Source organism: Phyllobates terribilis, unplaced genomic scaffold, assembly GCF_046119375.1.
Source record: "Phyllobates terribilis strain yellow unplaced genomic scaffold, ASM4611937v1 Scaffold_5__5_contigs__length_657084704, whole genome shotgun sequence".
In the NCBI taxonomy this organism is placed as follows: domain Eukaryota; kingdom Metazoa; phylum Chordata; class Amphibia; order Anura; family Dendrobatidae; genus Phyllobates; species Phyllobates terribilis.
The window spans coordinates 97,491,282-97,513,925 of NW_027362765.1; the positions used below are offsets into that span (position 1 = coordinate 97,491,282).

Below are 22,644 nucleotides of genomic sequence, written 5' to 3' on the forward strand. Positions count from 1 at the left end.
TGCAGCTTCAGTGAATGGGGATCTGGGAAGGGGAGGAAAGAGAAACCAGATGGCAACACATATCCATAGATCTATAAGAGGGACATCTCGTAACCCATAAGGGAACCACACACTGATAGATCTTGGTAGCAGATGCGTGAAAACTTAAAGAATATGTACAGTATGTAGTACGGTAATTATGCTTTTTTTCTTGTAGATATCTGGTTGGTGGAAGAAGTGTTACAGGCAATGCTTCCTGGGAAAAATGGATGCAAACAAACTTTGCTCCAGAGGAAAGAACAGACTCTAGGACCACCTATAAGTAGCTACCTGCAGGTCAGTTTTTGGTGACTTATGCTTGGAGGATATGGGTGGTGATCTACGATGAGGTACTCCCAATAAAAATCTAAAAGGAAGACTAACTTCTTCTCAGGGGAACCACCAGTTCAATTTTACATCAGGATTTGCAAGCCAAACTCTGGAGTATAGGGCAACGGCTCAGCATTTTACAGCTCCTACAGAATTGCATTTTAGGAACCTAATTTGAAAGTTCTGGATAACTGGATCTCATTAATTCTCTGCTCTTTATAACTTATTTTTAGAATAATGAACTTCTTAATTGGAAGCTGCAAAAGGTTGTCGGAGTCATTTCATCGCAGATAATTACTTGTGAGAAATGGGGGCGGAGGGGGACGAAGGGATGCAAGGTGTTCCGATTAAAGCAAAAACTAGGAGCACCTCCGCCTCTATATTCAGTAATAGAGCAAACTTTTAAGAGGTTGCAGAAACTGGTGCGACGTGACATTCAGAACATTCCACGTTGTGTACAGGCTGCCAAACGGTAAAGGCATCCCTTTACCCACACACATCATTGAAAAGGAATTATAATAAGTAGAGTAAGTCAATGAGAGAGACCCCAACTACCCCCCTCCCACTCCATTGCCAATATGTGGACCACCTTTATGCATTAGCTGCTTCCTGACCATGAACTGATTATGGAAGGTCCCACCCAGGATCTTGGATAAAAGTGCAGGATCTTGGATGAAAGTGGGCACATACTATTTAATAAAGCCCAAGACATTGAGTAGATGCTCTCCTGGGAGAGGCCTGCTCTAGGACGTGTCCCTTCGCTCTCTGGCCATTAGGGGCAGGTAAGAAGCAGGGGACTCATGCCCATCAATCTCCCCGTAGGCCCTGATAAGGCGTATGGAAGGGTGTCTAAAGTGTATAACCACTATTACATACCAACTAAGGAAAAGTTTTGGCAAGGTCCCGCCGCCTCTTTCCAGACCATCAGTGGTCTCATCTCATGGATCGCCTTACTAGAAGGTTCAATTTATGAGAAGAAACCCAATCTCTCTCTACTAATCGGCAGTAAGGCACTTTACAGCATTGGTGCTATCTGACTGCTCTATGTCCTAGCCTCTCCTCGTTTGGCTGCTCTATGTCCTAGCCTCTCCTCGTTTGGCTGCTCTATGTCCTAGCCTCTCCTCGTTTGGCTGCTCTATGTCCTAGCCTCTCCTCGTTTGGCTGCTCTATGTCCTAGCCTCTCCTCGTTTGGCTGCTCTATGTCCTAGCCTCTCCTCGTTTGGCTGCTCTATGTCCTAGCCTCTCCTCGTTTGGCTGCACTATGTCCTAGCCTCTCCTCGTTTGGCTGCACTATGTCCTAGCCTCTCCTCGTTTGGCTGCACTATGTCCTAGCCTCTCCTCGTTTGGCTGCTCTATGTCCTAGCCTCTCCTCGTTTGGCTGCTCTATGTCCTAGCCTCTCCTCGTTTGGCTGCTCTATGTCCTAGCCTCTCCTCGTTTGGCTGCTCTATGTCCTAGCCTCTCCTCGTTTGGCTGCTCTATGTCCTAGCCTCTCCTCGTTTGGCTGCTCTATGTCCTAGCCTCTCCTCGTTAGGCTGCTCTATGTCCTAGCCTCTCCTGTTTTATACCATATATTCCAACTTCAACTAGATAAAGTAGAAAACAAATAAATAAACACAAACAGCATAACCTGAAAGACCCAGTGGAAGAATCCCCACAAAAAACAAACAAACAACCTTTCTATATTAAAGAGGTTTTCCTGCTTTCAGAAAACCCATCGCCCGTTGCTGCAGTTAAAAAAAAAAAAAAAAAAAAAAAGACAGCACTGTAGCCAGTCCATGAGCTCCATGGGTTTGAGCAGGTTGGCAAGTCAACTTGTGCGGAGCTGCTAATGTGGCGCCCCTGAGGGTTCGACCGCCACAGGGATGCTGCACTTCTCTAATGGAGTGTAGTGTTTCTCCTCTGAGGTAAGAACAGTGCGATGGTCAGGACCCTTCCTTCACATCCAACACCACACTTCTCCCACCAGAGGGGGCTAAAATGCACTAGGTGCTGCCCTCCTAGTTATCGGGAGACTGGGGAACCAAGAGCTAGGGGAACCATTTAGTGGGTGAGGGTGGAGGACTCGCATTTTAGTGACACTTAAAAAATTAATATTTAATGCCCAGCCATCTTGGTCTTTAGTCCTTTTCTGTTCTAATGGTCCTTTCTGTCCGTCAGCCTGTCAGGCTGTCCTTCAGTTTGCTCCATGATGGTTCTTTGTTCTACTGTGACCTCCTACCCTGTAAGCGGATCCTGTGTGGGCCTGCATCGGATGGAGACACAGCCCTCGTACCTTGGCCTTGGGTCGAGGGGCAGGTTGCAGATAATGAATGTCTCAACCCGGTCAAGGATCATGACCAAGAAGGCCCGGAGCTTAAGAGTGTAGCTCCACCACAAATGGATCCCAAGGAGGATGCAGACGGAGCGGTATACGCCACCTGTCCTCGCCAACCTGATATATTCAGAGGGATTCCGGCTGCAAGAGGGGTACTGGCCCCCGACACCCGACCTTGCTACTCCACGTCCTGGTCGGGAAAGCCCGGTAGACCCTGAGGATCCCACCGGGTAACGGAAGGAGCGGAGCTGCCACCCGTACCCTTTTTCTGAGGAGTTCAGAGGGAGACCCGGCCTATCTACACACACACACACACACACACACACACACACACACACACACACACAGACAGGAAAGTACCCGGTCTGAAGTCTAGGAACACTCTGGTGCGGGGTCCTGATTGAACGCTGGACTTACTCGGAGGTTGTCGGACCCTCGTCTCTGGTGACCGCAGAACTCCGCGAGGAGCAGGGAGTCGCCTTCCTACTGCCATCTCTTTCGTGAGTAAAGCCTTGGAAGTTCACCCCTATGGCCTCCGGACTCTTTATTCTGCATCACACCGCGCTACGCAGCACCAGACCTCCTAGACTACTACCCCAGTCATCCTGTCTCTCTGCCCTGAGGCCTTGCTCCGCCTGTGGGGAGTAGTAACAACTACGGCTGCTATAACACCATGCCTCAGCGGACTGCAGCGGTGCTGGTGGCCTTCACCAGGTGCCACAGGTGGCGTAGTCGAGATCAGCCACTCAACCCGGATAAGCCCGTACCATCTTTTTTTTATTCCAGTGTGACGACCCTGGGCACGGGTCTGGTCCGGGACACGGCTGCACCCCATCTCTACATCAAAGGACCCGACCCGAGTCCCCCATCTCCCAGGGTAGGTCTTACAGAGGATGCGTGTGAGTCACACACTAAGCTCAGATATTGGTTGCAGTGCTGTCGAATGACATCAGCGCTGCACACAATAACAGGCACTGGGAGCAGCGGCAGAGACTCAGAACTGGACCTAGGGAGGGTGAGTAAAGCACAGTTTGTTAAAATAAACTGAAACAGAGGATAGGGAATTCCAGAAACCGGAAATCCTCTAATGTAGTAACGAAACCACGCTGGTTGATTCCAAAATAGCAGTATAGGAAGAAAAAAAAAGTTAATGCAACTAGGAGATCAAACTGATAAGTGCAAAAATTGTAATATTCAAAAAAAAGAAAAAAATTAACAAAATATAAAAATCAAAAACACCACAAAACGAGAGCAAACTCTGTTTCAAAGTTCATGGCTATTAGGAGCCCAAACTAATAAATGCAACCCAGGCTGTAACTGCAGACGGTTCCCACCTCGTTCGTAGGAGGAAGACAGGCAGAAGAATTACCCGCAGAGCTAAGAATCTTAAAACAAAGCTGTATCTAACCCCTGAAATCAATTCTTATGGAATCTGCCAGACAGATCAAGATCACTGGGAATTACAGTATTTAAGGAATAATGAGGCTGCAAAGTGATGTCCTAATAGGCTGTCAGCTCGCTCCACCTCGCACCATGACGGGCTAAGAAAAGAGCAAACTTTCGGGATTTTTACAGAGTGCAGAAATTTGGGGGCGGACGTGTGACAACAAAGAAGAAGGTACAAGGTGAGCGATGGGCTTTATCTGACACCAAGACATCTTCACATCTATGGCAATTGAAAGTGACGTAGCTTGAAGATCAGCAGTCACATATTGTCAATATGAAATTTCTAAGCTATACACAAATTGTTATGATTTCCCTTTAACACACGCACAGTGCCACAAAACCACCGCCATGTTTAGCTGAAAGGTATCATTAGAGGACTGCAGTGTAATTACAATACCCGAAGTCTGGGCCAAATTGAATCTGTTCTTTGTTTGATCAGCCAGAAACCAATCTGCGTGAGCAGAGCTGCAGTGAAAATCATGGAGGTCAGTGCATTCAGAGCCGATAAAAAAATATAAACTTCAAGAAACTGAATCACATATGGTAAAAAAGTAGATTATAAAGGGAGGTCCCAGGGGTCTACTGGGATGAAGGTTTCTCAGTAAGGTCGGGTGAGGGGTGTATTTAGTAGACACAAACTAGAGAGCAATGTTGAAATATGGATGATAAGCCGGCGACAATCACCTGCTTATTATCTCCCTGGATGCCAGTCATATATTATTCACAGACACGCCGTAAGATATAACATGGGAGTACAGGCCCCGAGGTGGTCCATACAAGATATGGAGAATGCAGGACATTTAAGGCTAAGTACCTATAAGCCGTTTTGGTTGGCAAATCAGTAAGGAGCTTTGTTGAGACAGAATAGACACCTAGTAGTAATGTGTGATAGATAACAGAAAAGTAAATCCAAAGAATGCTCTTCATGGGGAAGATAACGAGCACTGCCTCTCCCAGGAGAAAGAAGAGAGTTTCATCCTTGCTCAGGACTGGGATAAAATTCTTAAAAAAATACAACTTAAATTGATCATTTTCTCACCTCACTCTATACGACGGTCCGAGAACAGACCAGCCCTTGGGTCCCCTTTCCGGACAGCTTTAGGCATATACTGTATGAGGCTGTAGAGTTTAGGTCAGAAGACCAGCACCCAGTCTCTGATCGCGATATATGGAAGTCTGAATTCGGCCTTACTCAGAGAAGTTGTCCAGGTCTAGAAAAACATGCCCGCTTCATTGCAGAAACAGAACCACATCCTGCCCATGGGTTGTGCCTGGTATTACAACTCAGCTTAAATTAAGTGAATAGGTTGGAGCCACAATATGCCAAACAACCTGTGTGTGTTTTTTTTGTTTTGTTTTTTCTACTTTTCTACTTTTGCACAACCCTTCAAAAATTATTTTCAAAACTGAAAATTGTGCATAAAAAGTTGGGTAACAAACATTATTAATCCTGTACTGATCCTGAGTTACATCCTGTATTATACTCCAGAGCTGCACTCACTATTCTGCTGGTGGAGTCACTGTGTACATACATTACATTACTTATCCTGTACTCATCCTGAGTTACATCCTGTATTATACTCCAGAGCTGCACTCACTATTCTGCTGGTGCAGACACTGTGTACATACATTACATTACTTATCCTGTACTCATCCTGAGTTACATCCTGTATTATACTCCAGAGCTGCACTCACTATTCTGCTGGTGCAGACACTGTGTACATACATTACATTACTTATCCTGTACTCATCCTGAGTTACATCCTGTATTATACTCCAGAGCTGCACTCACTATTCTGCTGGTGCAGTCACTGTGTATATACATTACATTACTTATCCTGTACTGATCCTGAGTTACATCCTGTATTATACTCCAGAGCTGCACTCACTATTCTGCTGGTGTAGTCACTGTGTACATACATTACATTACTTATCCTGTACTCATCCTGAGTTACATCCTGTATTATACTCCAGAGCTGCACTCACTATTCTGCTGGTGCAGTCACTGTGTACATACATTACATTACTGATCCTGTACTCATCCTGAGTTACATCCTGTATTATACTCCAGAGCTGCACTCACTATTCTGCTGGTGCAGTCACTGTGTACATATATTACATTACTTATCCTGTACTGATCCTGAGTTACATCCTGTATTATACCCCAGAGCTGCACTCACTATTCTGCTGGTGCAGTCACTGTGTACATACATTACTTATCCTGCACTGATCCTGAGTTACATCCTGTATTATACTCCAGAGCTGCACTCACTATCCTGCTGGTGCAGTCACTGTGTACATACATTACATTACTTATCCTGTACTGATCCTGAGCTACCTCCTGTATTATACTCCAGAGCTGCACTCACTATTCTGCTGGTGCAGTCACTGTGTACATACATTACATTACTTATCCTGTACTGATCCTGAGTTACATCCTGTATTATACTCCAGAGCTGCACTCACTGTTCTGCTGGTGCAGTCACTGTGTACATACATTACATTACTATTCCTGTACTGATCCCGAGTTACATCCTGTATTATACTCCAAAGCTGCACTCACTATTCTGCTGGTGCAGTCACTATGTACATACATTACATTACTTATCCTGTACTGATCCTGAGTTACATCCTGTATTATACTCCAGAGCTGCACTCACTATTCTGCTGGTGCAGTCACTGTGTACATACATTACATTACTTATCCTGTACTGATCCTGAGTTACATCATATTATATATATATATATATATATATATATATATATATATATATATATATATATATATATATATATATATATATATATATATATATATATATATATATATATATATATATATATATATATATATATATATATACACACACACACACACACACACACACTTATAATGCAAGGAGAGGGGGAGGTTTTTTTTATATAGTAGTTTACTTTGCAAGGTTTAGTGTATAAACTACAATTCCAAAAATAAAATTGTCAGAGTATATGGTGTACAAATACTGTACCATCAAAAGGTACTTTGATATTTCAGTTCTTAAGTCTGCAGAATATTAATCTGCATCTACACGAACCAAACAGGTTACAACTCTTAATCAGCAATTCAATATAAGTAATGCAATATTTTAACAAAGTCGCTCAGCTTTTTATTTGGAATAGTTGGATATTTTTCCAATACAATGGTGCACAGTGTTTGAAGTACCAATGTACTCCACACTGGGGGTGAGTGCATTTTAGTCTTCACTACCTGTTAAAACCACAGAGAAGACTGGAAACAATCAGGTCCATATTTTCTACTATAGCTTTTGTCAATAAATTTGTAAACATCGGAAGTCATGAATAAATTCATAAAACAAAGACAAAAAAAAAGTGAACCTCCTTCTCAACTCCCCCTCCCCCATAAAAAAAAAAGTGTCCCATTTAAGAAAGGTCAGTTTATAGAGATTCTCTATATTCTATTTAACCAGTTATCAATCCAATTAATGTTGGTTTTTCTTTTTTTTTTTTTTAATCCAGCAGTAGTGCCTACATCAGCTCACAGAATGTAATGTACGTGCACATTATATATACATCACATTGTGTGGGCATCCTGGGCAAACACGTTGACTGATGGCTCATGCCTGCTTTTTTGTGAAGGCATCAGTCAGTCAATCAGAAAGCTCTCTGCCGTGACAATGAGTCCGTCTGACTTCTCCCCTTTGAAAATATACTTGTGTATATCTGTAAATGTGCTCACCTTGTTGCCCTTATATAAAAAGGGACTATAAAAATTTATTCCGTTCTGTGCTGTAATCGTACCCCCTTCCGAAACTTGGTATAGCTGTACCGTATGTAAACACCACTAGAGGAACATACTCCCATAATAATGGAATTGCTCATTGTGGACGTGAAATTTACACACATGACAAGATTATCCATATAACTTGGGCGGTCTATACATATCACAGATACAATCTAACAACGAATATTTTTCTCATGCAATAGTAAACTGGCACTGTATTCAGAAAAATATATGGCAGGTTTACCTAGTTTTCAAACAAAAGTTAATCGCCAAAGTAACTTATTGCTAATTTCAAACTAAACTTCCTAAGTATTCATGGGTGAAAACCCAAGGATAACTGTATTGCAAATATTTTTGAAAAGTTGTCAAATAGATTTGCAATATACCTAGTCCTTGGATTTTCACCAAAGAAAGCTTAGGGAGTTTAGTTATGAAAGAACAGAAAATTGAACACAAAACAGTAGTGTGAACGTAGCTTAAGTTCTAGCTAAGCTACCAAAGCATTTTTGGGTGAAAAATCAAGGACTGGGTGTAGTACAAAACGGATAATAACTTTCCATAGATATTTGCAATATACCCAATCCTTGAGTCTTCATCCATAATGTGCTGTAAATTACATAATTTTATCTATATAAATGGCTGTTCTTGTAAGGGAACTGAAGATGGAACTCCTCAAAGAAACAGATCAGTCCCTAAATGACTATGGTGACTAAATGGACTCAATGGCTATAGTGGGTTTAATGTGGTTTCCATTTAAATGGCTATTTTAACAAAAAAAATTGAATTTGGGCCACCTAAGCTTCATGGGTGAAGATGCAAGGATGGGTATATAGCAAATACATATGAAAAGTTATTGCAAGATTTGTACTACACCCAGTTCTTTGTTTTGTACCCCAAGATGCTTGGGTAGCCTAGTCAAAACTTAGGCTAGGTTCACACTACTGTTGGAGTTACATTTTCTGTCTCCTTATACCTAAACTATGTAAGCTTTCTTGGGTGAATATCCAAGGGCTGGGTGTATTACAAATCTATTTGCCAATAACTTTTCAGAAATAGTTGGGAAACCGCTATCCTTGGGTTTTCACTCATGAATACTTAGGAAGCTTAGTTTCAGTTCAGAGTTAAGATAGAGGGCCTCTGAAGCAAGTGTGAGCTCAGTATTAGTATTACATTTCAGTACTGTGCAAGTTAATTGGGACATGCAATGTACAGTATGTCATTGCAGTTAACATGCACAAACAGCCTCTTCACAAACTAAGTGAACTGGGTCTGAAGATGTTTACATTGAAGGCATAAAGAACAGTGAAAAAAGGCCAAGTACCAGCCAGACCTGCCACTGTGCCATAATTCCATGTACACCAAGACGTTTTTGGCACTACACAATCTTTCATTATTGGAGTGGCCTGGAAGCTCACCGGATTTGAAGCACATAAAACCTGAAGGCTAGGAAACATCAAATAGGAATGTATTGTGCAAGTGGATCAAAGTGTGGGTCTAAGACCAAGAGTGTGAAACAACTAATTGCAGCAAAGGGAGGAGACATCATATACTAAAATCTGTGAGACAAATTCGATTACGCATAAGAAATAAATTGAATGGTGCAGTTTGTTCCACTTATGTGCGCAGTACTGTACTCGACGTGCATGTTCACTTGTAAAACAACTTTTCAAAAATAGCTGATAAATTTAAAATGTTCCTTCAAATTTCACGCTCCTACGCACACCGATCCTGGGAAATCGAGTTTTGCCCAAAAATTACCATGCATGGGTCTTCTACTAATATTAAGTATCATGCACAGCAATCTCCCAGCATCGTATGGTTATTTTTACACTGCTGAACTTCCACTAGATCGCCGCCTGATGAAACGAATAAAAGAAAAACAAAATAAAAAAACACCTTATTTACAACATACTTGCATTAGAGAGGACAAGCTAAAATAAAGTTGCTTCACAGCAGACTAGACGCTGCTTTGTAAAACCAGACTGCTGTCCAGAAAGAAATGAAGGATTTTTTTTTCTATCTTTTTAGTATTCCTTTATTTCTATTTCTTTAGTATTCTGTCCTGATGAAATAACGATTTGTTTTAAAGAGACGTAAAGTAATACTAAATGCCAACCAAACTCCCCAAGTATTCTTGGGTGGGTGAAAAATCCTATTACCCAGGGAGCTTAGAAAGGATTCTCCCAACTGTCTATTCTGCATACGAAAACCTCACCTGCATTTCTTTGTCTGAATATTTCTGAGGGTTCTTGCTGCCCTGGCTTTTTTTCCTCAGTTTCTTCAGCTCCCCTTGACATTTTTCCAAGGCATCCCCTTTGTTTTTCTGCTCCACTTGATATTTTTTCAGAGCAGCCTTAATGGAATAAAGAAAGTTCAACGATTGGCATTCATCTTTAACACTTCAATTAGAACGATTTAAGATATTAGGAGACAGGTAATCCAGTATTAGAAAAATATGGCTGCTGTCTTGCAGTAACAGTGCCACACCTGACCATAGGCTATATCCGGTATTGCAGCTCAGCTTCTTTGTAGTATTGCGGCACAGCCCCATTTACTTCAAATTGTGGTGCAGAAGTTGAAAGAAAGCAACCATTTTTTTCTAATCCTGATGACATAGGAGGGAAACTCAACGGCACACTCCATAAACCAGGCCACTATGGAATTGCAATTTAGAGGATTGCCCAGTATAACTTGCAAAAGAGATCTACCAGGAACGAGACAGTAAATCCAATACTGATTTTTCAACCTTCAATTCAGCATTGTTAATGATCTTGCACTTCGGCCACCACAGACATTTAAAGAAAATGGAAAATCTCTTAAGGGTCAGTGATTTTACAGAGGTCTCAGCTATGACTGAACAGCCAGCACATTTTAATCATGACATACAGTAATTACACTAGACCGGGCTTCAGGGACAATGGGTCATCGATATGTCTTGTTTATTTTCATTTGTCCTTGGACAAGACACTGACCGTTCCCTTTGTCACAAGAATTTGCATGTAAAACCCGAAATTATAATTATAGAGCTTGTTGTATCCAAAGGCAAACAATACGGCATATACAAATCAGGTTTCTCGAAAGACCGGAAAAAAATGTGTTGCCTTTCTAAAGAAAAGTCGGGTACAAGAGGCGTGTAGTCAGCTTTAAAGGGTTGTATATATCTTTCCAAAATAACGCCACTCTAGTGCATGGCTCACTCATCCATGTGAATATCATATACACCAAAAATAAGGGTGCCATTTCTGAAAGGGAAAAATAGTAGACTTTATACTAATCGCATGCAACCCTTTTAAGACCGTTGTGGAATGGAATACATTTTAATCAACCCTGAAATCGTGACCGCTCCGTCCCCCGGCCTAGCCCAGGCGCAGAGAGCGCTCCGTCCCCCGGCCAAGCCCAGGCGCAGAGAGCGCTCCGTCCCCCGGCCTAGCCCAGGCGCAGAGAGCGCTCCGTCCCCCGGCCAAGCCCAGGCGCAGAGAGCGCTCCGTCCATCGGCCAAGCCCAGGCGCAGAGAGCGCTCCGTCCATCGGCCAAGCCCAGGCGCAGAGAGCGCTCCGTCCATCGGCCAAGCCCAGGCGCAGAGAGCGCTCCGTCCATCGGCCAAGCCCAGGCGCAGAGAGCGCTCCGTCCATCGGCCAAGCCCAGGCGCAGAGAGCGCTCCGTCCATCGGCCAAGCCCAGGCGCAGAGAGCGCTCCGTCCATCGGCCAAGCCCAGGCGCAGAGAGCGCTCCGTCCATCGGCCAAGCCCAGGCGCAGAGAGCGCTCCGTCCATCGGCCAAGCCCAGGCGCAGAGAGCGCTCCGTCCATCGGCCAAGCCCAGGCGCAGAGAGCGCTCCGTCCATCGGCCAAGCCCAGGCGCAGAGAGCGCTCCGTCCCCCGGCCAAGCCCAAGCGCAGAGAGCGCTCCGTCCCCCGGCCAAGCCCAAGCGCAGAGAGCGCTGCGTCCCCCGGCCAAGCCCAGGCGCAGAGAGCGCTGCGTCCCCCGGCCAAGCCCAGGCGCAGAGAGCGCTGCGTCCCCCGGCCAAGCCCAGGCGCAGAGAGCGCTGCGTCCCCCGGCCAAGCCCAGGCGCAGAGAGCGCTGCGTCCCCCGGCCAAGCCCAGGCGCAGAGAGCGCTGCGTCCCCCGGCCAAGCCCAGGCGCAGAGAGCGCTGCGTCCCCCGGCCAAGCCCAGGCGCAGAGAGCGCTGCGTCCCCCGGCCAAGCCCAGGCGCAGAGACCACATCATCAGGCAAAGGGTGAAAACCTGATGAGAAAATCTTTTACATGTAAAATCTGCAGAATTGGAGAATCTGGAGCACTTACATTTAGGTACCGGGCATCCAATTCCACCTTCTGTTCAAGTTGTGTGAGTAGCTCATTGTGAAAAGATTTCAGCTGGAAAAAGAACAAGGTTTTTACATATCAGTAACCTGACTGGAAAAGAAACTATAGGAAAACCATATATGTAGCCCTCCCTACTGCAAACCTCTAGAAAAAGTGCCATCAAGGCACCCATACACATTTGGTAAATTTTGTCTGCGCTCATCCATTTTAGGTGGACCATCTAGTGTCACTGACCTGAAATACAATATTTTAAGCTAAGGCGTGACCGAGATAGTGGACAACCACCACCTAATAGGGCATCATGCCTTGCCATATGGTCTCATCTATTGGATCAGCAGCTCCAGATAGAGGAGTGTCCCAGGTGACACCGGCATCTATCAGACATTTCATTCTGAGCAACCAGTCAAATGAAGCTTGATGGAGAGACTATAAAGAATGAGACCACCCCACATCGCACTCATGTCATTGGTTACACAGGGTGAAAGGCTCCGTTACCTGAAATATTTTCCATTCCCTAAATGTTGAAAAAATGGTTAAAAGCCGATAACCTTTTTATGAATAGGACATTGTGCTACTTCGATCCATCAGTGATCAGCTGCGATCAGTGGAGCAGTCTAGCTGCAGAGGTTTGATTCCCCACAGCTCTCCCACAGGGGAAATAAAGCATTACATGCTGCCTAATTAAATTAAAAGGCTTACCATTTAGAGTCAGAACACACTTCTCTAATGGATGAGGGTCTAGACACAGAGACCCCCACTTACCTATTACTCTGAATTTGTACACCAAACGACACAAAACAGTTTAAGGGGAACCTGTCATAATGACATTTTTACACAAAGTGGCCTTCCACCCTGGCACTAAAAAGTGACTGTATGGTCATCTATGGTCTCCCTGGTGCCCCTCCATGATAAAGAGCAGCATTTCAGTCCTCCTGCATCCCTGAGGGCATCAGCAGTGGTAAGTCTTTCCAGTGCTATGGAGCCATGGAACGCTGAGGGGCACTTTTCAGTGACAGCATGGAGGGTCTACATCCATTTTGGCCATCAAATGGGAAAATAGAGACCTCTGTTCAGATCGTAAAAATATTTTTTTTCTTAACTGGACAACTCCTTTAAAAAAGGGATTACAAGAACAGCACCGCCCCTACAGATTATGACTGGTATTTCAGTTCAACTTTATTAAAGTGAACTGGTGCTGCGCTGCAGTACTATACACAAGCTGTAGACATGGAGGCGCCGTTTTTCTAGTCCTGGACAACCCCTTTAAATTAGTGAACGTGTATTTGAAGTCAAAGACATTCTCATTCTTGTGCCTCAAGTAAGAAACTGCAATGTCTTCTGAAATTGTTTTATGTATATATGACCTGTTACTTTCTGGCTCGTTGGTGTATGTTTTGCAGGTTATTACAGCTATATGAGATGGGTGACTGAGCTTGCCAACCGGTGACATGCAGGTTCTCCGCCGGAGGAGATTCTGGCACTAGAGTGTAAGAGAGCAATAAGACGCAGTGACAGGTCTGCCCGGAAGGATAAAGCAGAAGTGTGACGGATGCATGTGAGGAACAGATGGATGCACATATGGATGAGAGCAGGCACAGAGATAGGCAGGTGGAAAATGAGGGAGGGCAGAGATCCCAGAGTCTACACTAAACTGACATGACTTATTGAGAGGCTCTGGATACAGCAGAGATCTAGTCGTGGGCAACCCAAACCTGCTGTACGCCCGGCACAGGACAAGGGGTCCTTTAATGGTGGGTGCAATGAATATATGAATTTCAAGGTTGTGATAACTATAAATCTTTAAGCGCAATTGCAACCAGTGATTTCTCCTGTGCTCGTCACCCACCTTAGTAGAAGACGTCAAGAAGGGAGGACAGTGGTTGGTACTAGCTTCTTGGCTCATCATTGAAGGGGGTCTCTTTCTTAAAGGGAATTGGTCAGTAGGTTTTTTTTTTTGTTATATAATCAGAGCAGCATGATGTAGGGGCAGAGATCCCGATTCCAGCGACGTATCACTTATTGGGCTGCTTGCTCCAGTTTTGATGAGCAGTAGATGGAGCAATCCTATGAATGTCAAGCTGTGTATAACCCCGCCCACACCACTGATTGGCAGCAGGCTACCAATCAGTGGTGGGGGCGGGGTTACACAAATTAGCCTGACTATCTGACATGTGAAACCTAGTCCTGCAGTGATAATCTCCTGGTAATAAAACACTAATTATATTGAACCTGCAGCAAGCGACATCACAGGAATCCGTTCTCCTCCCCATCATGCTGCTCTCAGGTTATATAGCGAAAACCTGCTGACAGATTCTCTTTAAAAGTCAGAATGAGAATCAGTCTGTACAATTGGATGAAACTAATGGCTGACATGAGCCGAAATCCCGTTTTAATACGTCCAAATTATGGTTAAGTAGAAACAATGGATGACTCGGTATTGTGGGCATCGTACAAACTATGAGGCAGCCATATCGTAGCAGTCTGAACGCAGACTGATTTTGTAGAAGATTCTGCGTTCTAGACTGCAAGGTCAATCCCAATTCAGCAAGCTTCAGAGCGAAAATCTCTGGTGGCTCAACAGCTACACAGAACTTGCTTTGCCTTCTGGGTAATGTAGTCTTTACACCACGTACTGTACAGCAACCCGATGTGGAAGAAGCTGATTGTGCACCAGCATTAAAGTTGCTCTTAAGTAGACATGGGTGTGCCTGCTGACAGTTTACAATATTCGTAAAACCAAAAGGTGGTGCTTGTGAGTAGAAAAAAAAATACTGTACTAAACTCCTACAAAGATGTATTTTTGTGGCATTTTTTGCATCCATTCTTCAAAACTGAAGCAAAACAAAATTTCACATTATTCCAAAAATTGTGGCAAAAAAAAAAATGCCACAAATACAACTCCTGTAAATAACCCAGAACAAATCAGATTATTATTAATATAAACCATGTATAATATTTAAAGTTCCAACACCCACTAGCCTTTTTCTAGGTGTAGTAAAGGGGTAATAAGACTCCAGTCACTTCCGCATTGGGGGCCAGTGACAGCCCATCCGTTTTAATAGTAGAAGTTTGTGGACCCGGATTATCTCTAAAATCATGCGCGTTTTTTTTTTTCTTTTTTAAAAAGACCAAACAAAAAAAAACAGGTGGACAACACCTTTATTAGTTAAATGCATGTATTTTTTGGGCAAAATGCTTTTTTTTTTTTTTTTTTTTTTTGTGCAAAAAAAAAAAAAGGAAGTTGTTAAAAAGGAGACGTTAAAAGTGTTGCATCATTTGCCTTCTTTAGCCTCTGTGTTGCACTGTCTACTGCTGGCTGCAAAACGAGTTAACTGAGAATCTAGCAGTGAGCTCATTCTGACAGTTCAATGAGAATGTTTATTTATTTATGACCACATCAAATGTGAGGGGAACAAAGCCTGTAAAAGCCTAACCATAGGGAAATTTCGGTTTCATTAAATATCTTGCAGAGATGGAACAACCCTCTTAAATGAGGATCATACTTCTGTTGATCAGAATGGCCCTAAATCTGTGCCTCCTGCAGTCAACGTACCATAAAAAAGCCACCCAAAAGAGAATCCAAAATAAGCTGTACATCAGTAAATAAAATGATCACTTACCATTTCTTCTAACTGATTCTGGATCTGCCGGTGAACCTCTGCCATCTGGAAAAGGACGTCCCCTGATTCCACAAGCGGTCATTGATGGGGAAAAAAACAACACAGGGAGAACATGGAAAAAGAAGAGGGATTAGTGGCTGGTTCGTGACAGTCTGCCATGTTCATGCAGTAAAGAGGAATGAGGAGTCTAGTAAATTAACCAAAGGGGGATGGTGGGGATGAGTGGTCAGGCCTTGGTTAATTCTGGACTGGAGGAGGGAGGTCATTTTTTTTTCTGATGTGGTATTCGGGTAGAATGAGAAGTGTTACTGAAGTTATTTCTAAGCAAGATGCTACGTTTCAAAGCATGCAGATGAGGAGCAGGAAGCTTCAGATACCTACATGCTGCCTCTTCTGAACAGGCAATGCGATAAAAAGGGAACAAAAGACCAACGTGAGCATCAAAAACTAGAATTCCCTTGTCACGTTCTTCCTTGCGGAGAGCGGAATCGGCAGAGGCGCAACACCGGGGAGGTTCCTCCTGCACAAATCTACTAACGCTCTACACAGCCGGTTACTTATGACACAGACGGAAAAAAACATTATTAATCGATCTTACAAGGAAACTGAGATTGTGGAGGGTTTTCAGCTAGGAAAAATATAAAAACCATGACTCAGAGGTGAACGAGTGTCATAGGGCGCTCATTCCAGATTAAAGGCCCATGTAAAAACATGCCAACGATCACCCTACAAGTGAACAAAGGGCTCGTTCATTGGTTGATTTGAATATATTTATGCCAAAATAAGCGAATCCAATCAAAAATAACAATCATCCTCAGCAGCACATTACCCCATGTATAGGTGCATTTAGACGAATATCGGCCAGTTAACAAGCGCCGATCAATTATACACAAACAGATCGACGATTGTTTGCACAGGCCAACAAGTTAATACGACAGTTCTGTCCTAATACTGCATCACGTCATCAGCAGCACATCTCCGGATTACTCGGGGCGACGTGCTGCCGAAAACTACGATTTGTATGCCAGATACAAGCGAGCCAATCACCTGACGAATGAGTGTTTCGCCTGGTCTTCAGGTGATAGTCAGCATGAATACAAGGGCTGCTCTGAAGGCAGATCGATCACCAATTCTCACCCATCTAAACGCGCTATAACAGGGGATGTGCTGCCGATAACACGGCACTCTATGAGGACAGAATGTGCGTATTCACGATCACTGTCCCCATTAGTATTCGTTGGCTTGTGATTGACTTTTCTACCGTCGATCGGTGCTCATTAACGGCAGAGTTCAGTCCATTTAACAATTTTCTGCCTAACAATTCATTTATATTACTCAGCTGACAGCAGAATTGCCCCTATAGTAATGGTAAGACTAATAACGAGGTAAGCTCTCTACTATTGCAGAGAAAAAGACACCACTTTACAAGTTATAAAAAAACTCACATACGGGTATTTGATTAGGGTCTAGCCTAAAGTTATAGGACAAGTATCAAGCAGGAATGCATGTGTCCAGAGACACAGACAGGAGGGTACTACAGTCCAAGACTTTAGGATAGAAGCGCTTGTTAACAATTAGAGATTTTTTTTTTTTTTTTTTAAGAATTTTTGCCACCCAAAAAAAAATAAAAACCGCTGCAATTACAATAACAGCAAAGTGAATGAGATTTCCGAAATCTCTTGCACATGCTCATTTTTCCCCTTGCAGATTGAACCATCTAAGCGTTTTCTTTAAGTCATATCAAGCATGTCAATACTATCAGCGCTTTTTACCCAATAAAAGGACTCAATAAAATGACTGGGGGAAAAAAAAGCATGTAAAAACGCACGTTTTTAAGCATGCTGAAAAATCTGCTGCAAATAATGTGTGCACATAGCCTTATGGGATCGTAAAATTCTGAAATACTCAAGGGAGAGTGTCACTTTAAAGAGGACCTACCATCAATTCAAAAGTGGCCAGTTTTTGCTCTTATTTTATTCCCACCACTCACCAGAGCTTTTTTTTTTTGTTCTTTTTTTTACTTTTGGACAGTCATGAGATCGATAATTCTCTATATACATCAAAACATATCAGGGTTTTTATTGACTGCCAATTTGTATGATCTTTACCAATGGGGCGTGGCTCACAGGATCCTCTGGGGTGTGTCTTTAGGCTGCTCTGCATTATTAAAACCTTATATGTACTCCCATGCTTAGTAAGAGGAATATAATATAATATAATATAATATAAATATATATATATATGACAGTCAATTCATTAGAAAAGTAGAATTCTTTATTAAACACAGCAACCAGAAATACATTAAAAAAGTAGTGTCCCTATAAAAACCCTTTAAAACCTTAAAGGACAGTGTGGTACATAGCAGGAATATTAACCACAATATTGATATGTTTTACAACCATGTATATTTATCCTCCCGTCGAAGCAACACGCAAAAGGTGCGTAGGGGTACTGGACAGTGTAGTACTGGAAAATAGGGCATATGGTCTGTATATATTGTGGATATGATGTGCCAATTGTATTACCTAAGTGACTGTTTTTCTGGCGCATGATAAAAAGGGCTATTTTGTGTAAATTATTTAGAGATAAGTTGTATGCTATGCACAATAATGGATTATATACCCTTATGAAATGGTGACTGATGGTAGATATATATACATGGTTGTAAAGCACATCAATATTGTGGTTAATATTCCTGCTATGTACCACACTGTCCTTTAAGGTTTTTAAGGGTTTTTATAGGGGCACTACTTTTTTAATGTATTTCTGGTTGCTGTGTTTAATAAAGAATTCTACTTTTCTAATGAATTGACTGTCATGTATATATTAATCTTACTAAATATGAGAGTACATTTAAGGTTTTGATTCTTGTTCGGGGTATTCCCCTATAAAGTGTTAAATGGATCTGTATATCCAAATTGTGTTACTGCTCTGCATTATTAGCCTGTGAGCAACATTCCCTTGGTAAAAATCATAAAAATTAGCACTAACTACAGTCCATATCTCAAACTGTGTGGTGGATTTATTAAAAAAATATATATATTCAGGCCCACTTTTGAAGATCATGTCCTCATTAGGCTTCAGTGCCTTGTGCCAGCTGCAATGGGTAATTCTCGAGAGCATTCAGTTGAAGTGCATTGCGGAGCACAGACCCGTCAGGTCAGTGCGTGGCAATACACACTGCCGGCCGATCAGAGGACAGCAGTTAACATTGGCGTGCATGTGACTGGGGACGCATGCCAGTGATATTAGGTGCTCCTGTCGCTTGCACACTGAAGTCAGCTGCCGGCTTCAGAAGGGGACTCCGTGCTACGGGGGAGCAGATGGGGGGTGAGTATAATGTTTTTTTTCTTTCTATGCATTAAAGAACAGCGGCAGAATGGGGGACATATATACCAGGATGAGGCCCAGGATAAGGGACATATATATACCAGAATGGGGGGGGATAAAATAGAATATATATCTCAAGCTGGGAAGGGGCGTTCCAAATCTTACACCAGGGCCCATCGGACTCTAGTTACGCCACTGGCTGCAGCCTTGTACCGATGATCAATACCCCATATTCATATTAAGGGTAGTTGTCCCGGCTAGCTCGCCACTGTCAGCCCATCGAACACAATGGGTGAATTAATTCTCGTATTGGTTTAGATTCACCAACAGTCACAGACCTGTCTGGCTGCAATGGTTGTAGTCATGAAAATCGGGTGGATCCATGCACTTCTATCACTTTCTCCACCAGAGATTCATGAAATGGCTAAAATAAAAACTTCGACACCAGCCATACTGGGATTGGTATGATTGTTCCCTGTATGAAAAAAATAGAAACGAAGGGTAAAGCAACAATGATGAGCCCAGCCGAGCTGACAAATGTCTGATTCTGTAGGGATACAGATGATTTCTTTTGGCAGTCCCAACATGCAATAACAAAAGGATGGAGATTCTATAATTATGAAGGATGAATCAAACCAACAACTCCTAAAAAGGATCTGCGAGCCCCAATTCTACATTTCGTATAGCAAGTCTCCAGTCTGTGCTCAACAATCGTTTCTGTAGATAACTGACCTCGGTTGCATTCAGACATTGAAGACATCCTTAGTAGTTCATTAATATCAGATTGTTCAGCACCACCATCACGCAGCGGATAGCCGACCACTAGAAGTATGGCTCCAGTACAGACTATACTTCCAGTGGCTGCGGCAACAGCTGATCTGTTGGGGTGCCGGGTGTCAGATACCCACCAATCTGACACGGATATCCTATTCTATATATTTAATAGTCGGACAATCCCTTTAAGCAATTCTCCAGTGGATTTACAAATTAGGAATCTTTGGAGAAACCTTTTTGCACAACGCCGCTTTTTTTTGCAAGTCAAAACATTGTGCATCATGGTAATGCCGAGGGTTTACCATAAATCAAAGGATTAAATAACAAATTACTCCCATTTATACAGTATTTTTGGAGGCTATGAGCAAATTCATCAAGTGATATGATGAAGATGAGAACTGAACATAGGAGTTATCCATGCCGTAGTCATCTACCCGATGCATTAACCCTCCGTGCAAAAAGGTTCAACAACCAATATAGACCACGAGTACAAATATAATGCCGGATATATGAAAACCTGCATCCTCCTGATCACCGGGGCACTGCAGGGCAAACCTTACAGAGGCTGAAAATAACTGAGCTTAGAGGCCAATAATCCTATAATGGATCTTCCCATTTTATAGTAAGGGGTCTAGTAGGTGCAATACCAAAGTTAAGTGGTGACCACCGATAGTAGAACTTTACAAACCAATCAACTATGTATCACAAACAATTGTACTGGCAGGGTGGGGGTGGGGGGGATAGGGGACACCTCAGGTCAAGAACAAACAATGTCCCAGATTAAAAGCACAGTGATGAAAAAGCAATTTGTGAATTCTAAACTATTGCTTGACATGTAGAACCCATAAAAAGTTGCTTTGTAAAGACGGGAGATCTTGTTATACGCTTATTTCAAACAGGTCAATGGATGGGCCAAAAATGATGAGAAAAGAAAAGCATACGTGTTAGAAACCCACTGGTGATACAATAGAAGAACTTGGCACTTAAAAATGTTTTCTTTCACTGCAATTTCCTATTTGGCAATCCTTATTGTTGTTAACGTTTCTGTCCTACATATGGACCTTCATCAGGACTGATTGCCTCTAGAGTTATGGATATGCTGACTGCGTATAGCAACACGTGGTGTTGAAATGCACGTCACTAGGTAATGGCGCTCTCAGCACAGAGGACCGAAATGTTAACAATAAGGATTGTCAAATAGAAATTTGTTTTCCTTTCACTGCAACTTTTTGAATGCCGAGCTTTGCTATTGTATTATCTACGGGTTAGAACACTACTTGGGCACCACATCTTACAACCAGGAGTGCCGTATACTCTATCCATACTATTAGAAACCCACTGGAGCATGTGAAAAGGAGCAAAGGATAAAACGTTTTGAAGCAGTGGTATAGGCGTTATACTCATATATAGGGGCATCCCACTCCACGTGTGCGCTCTCCTATTGGGCTCCTTATTTCCTGGTTGCCCCCGGATTATTCCGTGACCTGGGTCGATTTACCCTGGTATGTATATGGGTAATGCTCTGGGGATAATGTATTTGTTACTGTTTATGAGCATTTCTTTCACCCTCTATATGAGATAAGGGCACTAAGACAGATTACTTTGTGTATCTGGCATAGAGTTGTCACTTATGTTCCCCATGGTGGCATCTTCTCTGCTTTTCTATGTCTTAAATTTATGACGGAAGTATATATAATATGGGGCTTAGTATGATGACTGCCATGTGGAGTGGGTTGTTTTTATGGCTTTTTTAGTCTATCCTATTGTACTTGCACTTACCCCTATTGTGTGACTATTTATTGTTAATAAACTTTGATATAAATTCTCAAATCCAGTGGCCCCTTATATCGTTCTTTGTTCTCTATGTGTTTTCCGCTCTTATATATAGGGCAGTATAATAGATATATTCTTGTACATAGGGAACAGTATTATAGTAGTTATATTCTTGCACATAGGGAACAGTATTATAGTAGTTATATTCTTGTACATATGGGGCAGTATTATAGTAGTTATATTCTTGTACATAGGGGCAGTATTATAGTAGTTATATTCTTGTACATATGGAGCAGTATTATAGTAGTTATATTCTTGTACATAGGGGCAGTATTATAGTAGTTATATTCTTGTACATAGCGGGCAGTATTATAGTAGTTATATTCTTGTACATAGGAGCAGTATTATAGTAGTTATATTCTTGTACATATGGAGCAGTATTATAGTAGTTATATTCTTGTACATAGGGGCAGTATTATAGTAGTTATATTCTTGTACATAGCGGGCAGTATTATAGTAGTTATATTCTTGTACATGGAGGGCAGTATTATAGTAGTAATATTCTTGTACATAGGAGCAGTATTATAGTAGTTATATTCTTGTACATGGAGGGCAGTATTATAGTTATATTCTTGTACATAGGGGCAGTATTATAGTAGTTATATTCTTCTACATAGGGGGCACTATTATAGTAGTTATATTCTTGTACATAGGAGCAGTATAAGGCTATGTGCCCACGTTGCATTTATGAAGCAGAAAATTTCTGCTGCATAAATGCAAGTCCTCTCCCGGAAAAACGCATGCGGAATTCCGCACGCGTTTATCGCGCTTTTTTCGCGCGTTTATCACGCGTTTTCCACATGCGGAATTGCCTTGCGTTTTTTATGCATTGAACAAAGGCAATTCCGCTTGCGGAAACGCAAAATTAAATGACAT

General features: G+C 42.5%; 1 protein-coding gene across 5 annotated transcripts in view; it reads right to left on the bottom strand.

Annotated features, from left to right (window-relative positions):
* The window catches only part of BAIAP2 (BAR/IMD domain containing adaptor protein 2), a 130,333-nt gene that overhangs the window by 28,134 nt on the left and 79,555 nt on the right, over positions 1–22,644 (bottom strand). For all 5 annotated transcript variants that reach the window (XR_012321988.1, XM_073682594.1, XM_073682595.1 and 2 more), the window contains exons 4-6: positions 15,832–15,893; positions 12,191–12,262; positions 10,106–10,243 (exon numbers count right to left, since the gene is read on the bottom strand). Coding sequence is in view for 4 of the 5 variants with exons in the window: in XM_073682594.1 (XP_073538695.1) it covers positions 10,106–10,243; positions 12,191–12,262; positions 15,832–15,893 (272 nt within the window). In the remaining variant the exon portion in view is untranslated. The remainder of the gene's footprint in view (positions 1–10,105; positions 10,244–12,190; positions 12,263–15,831; positions 15,894–22,644) is intronic.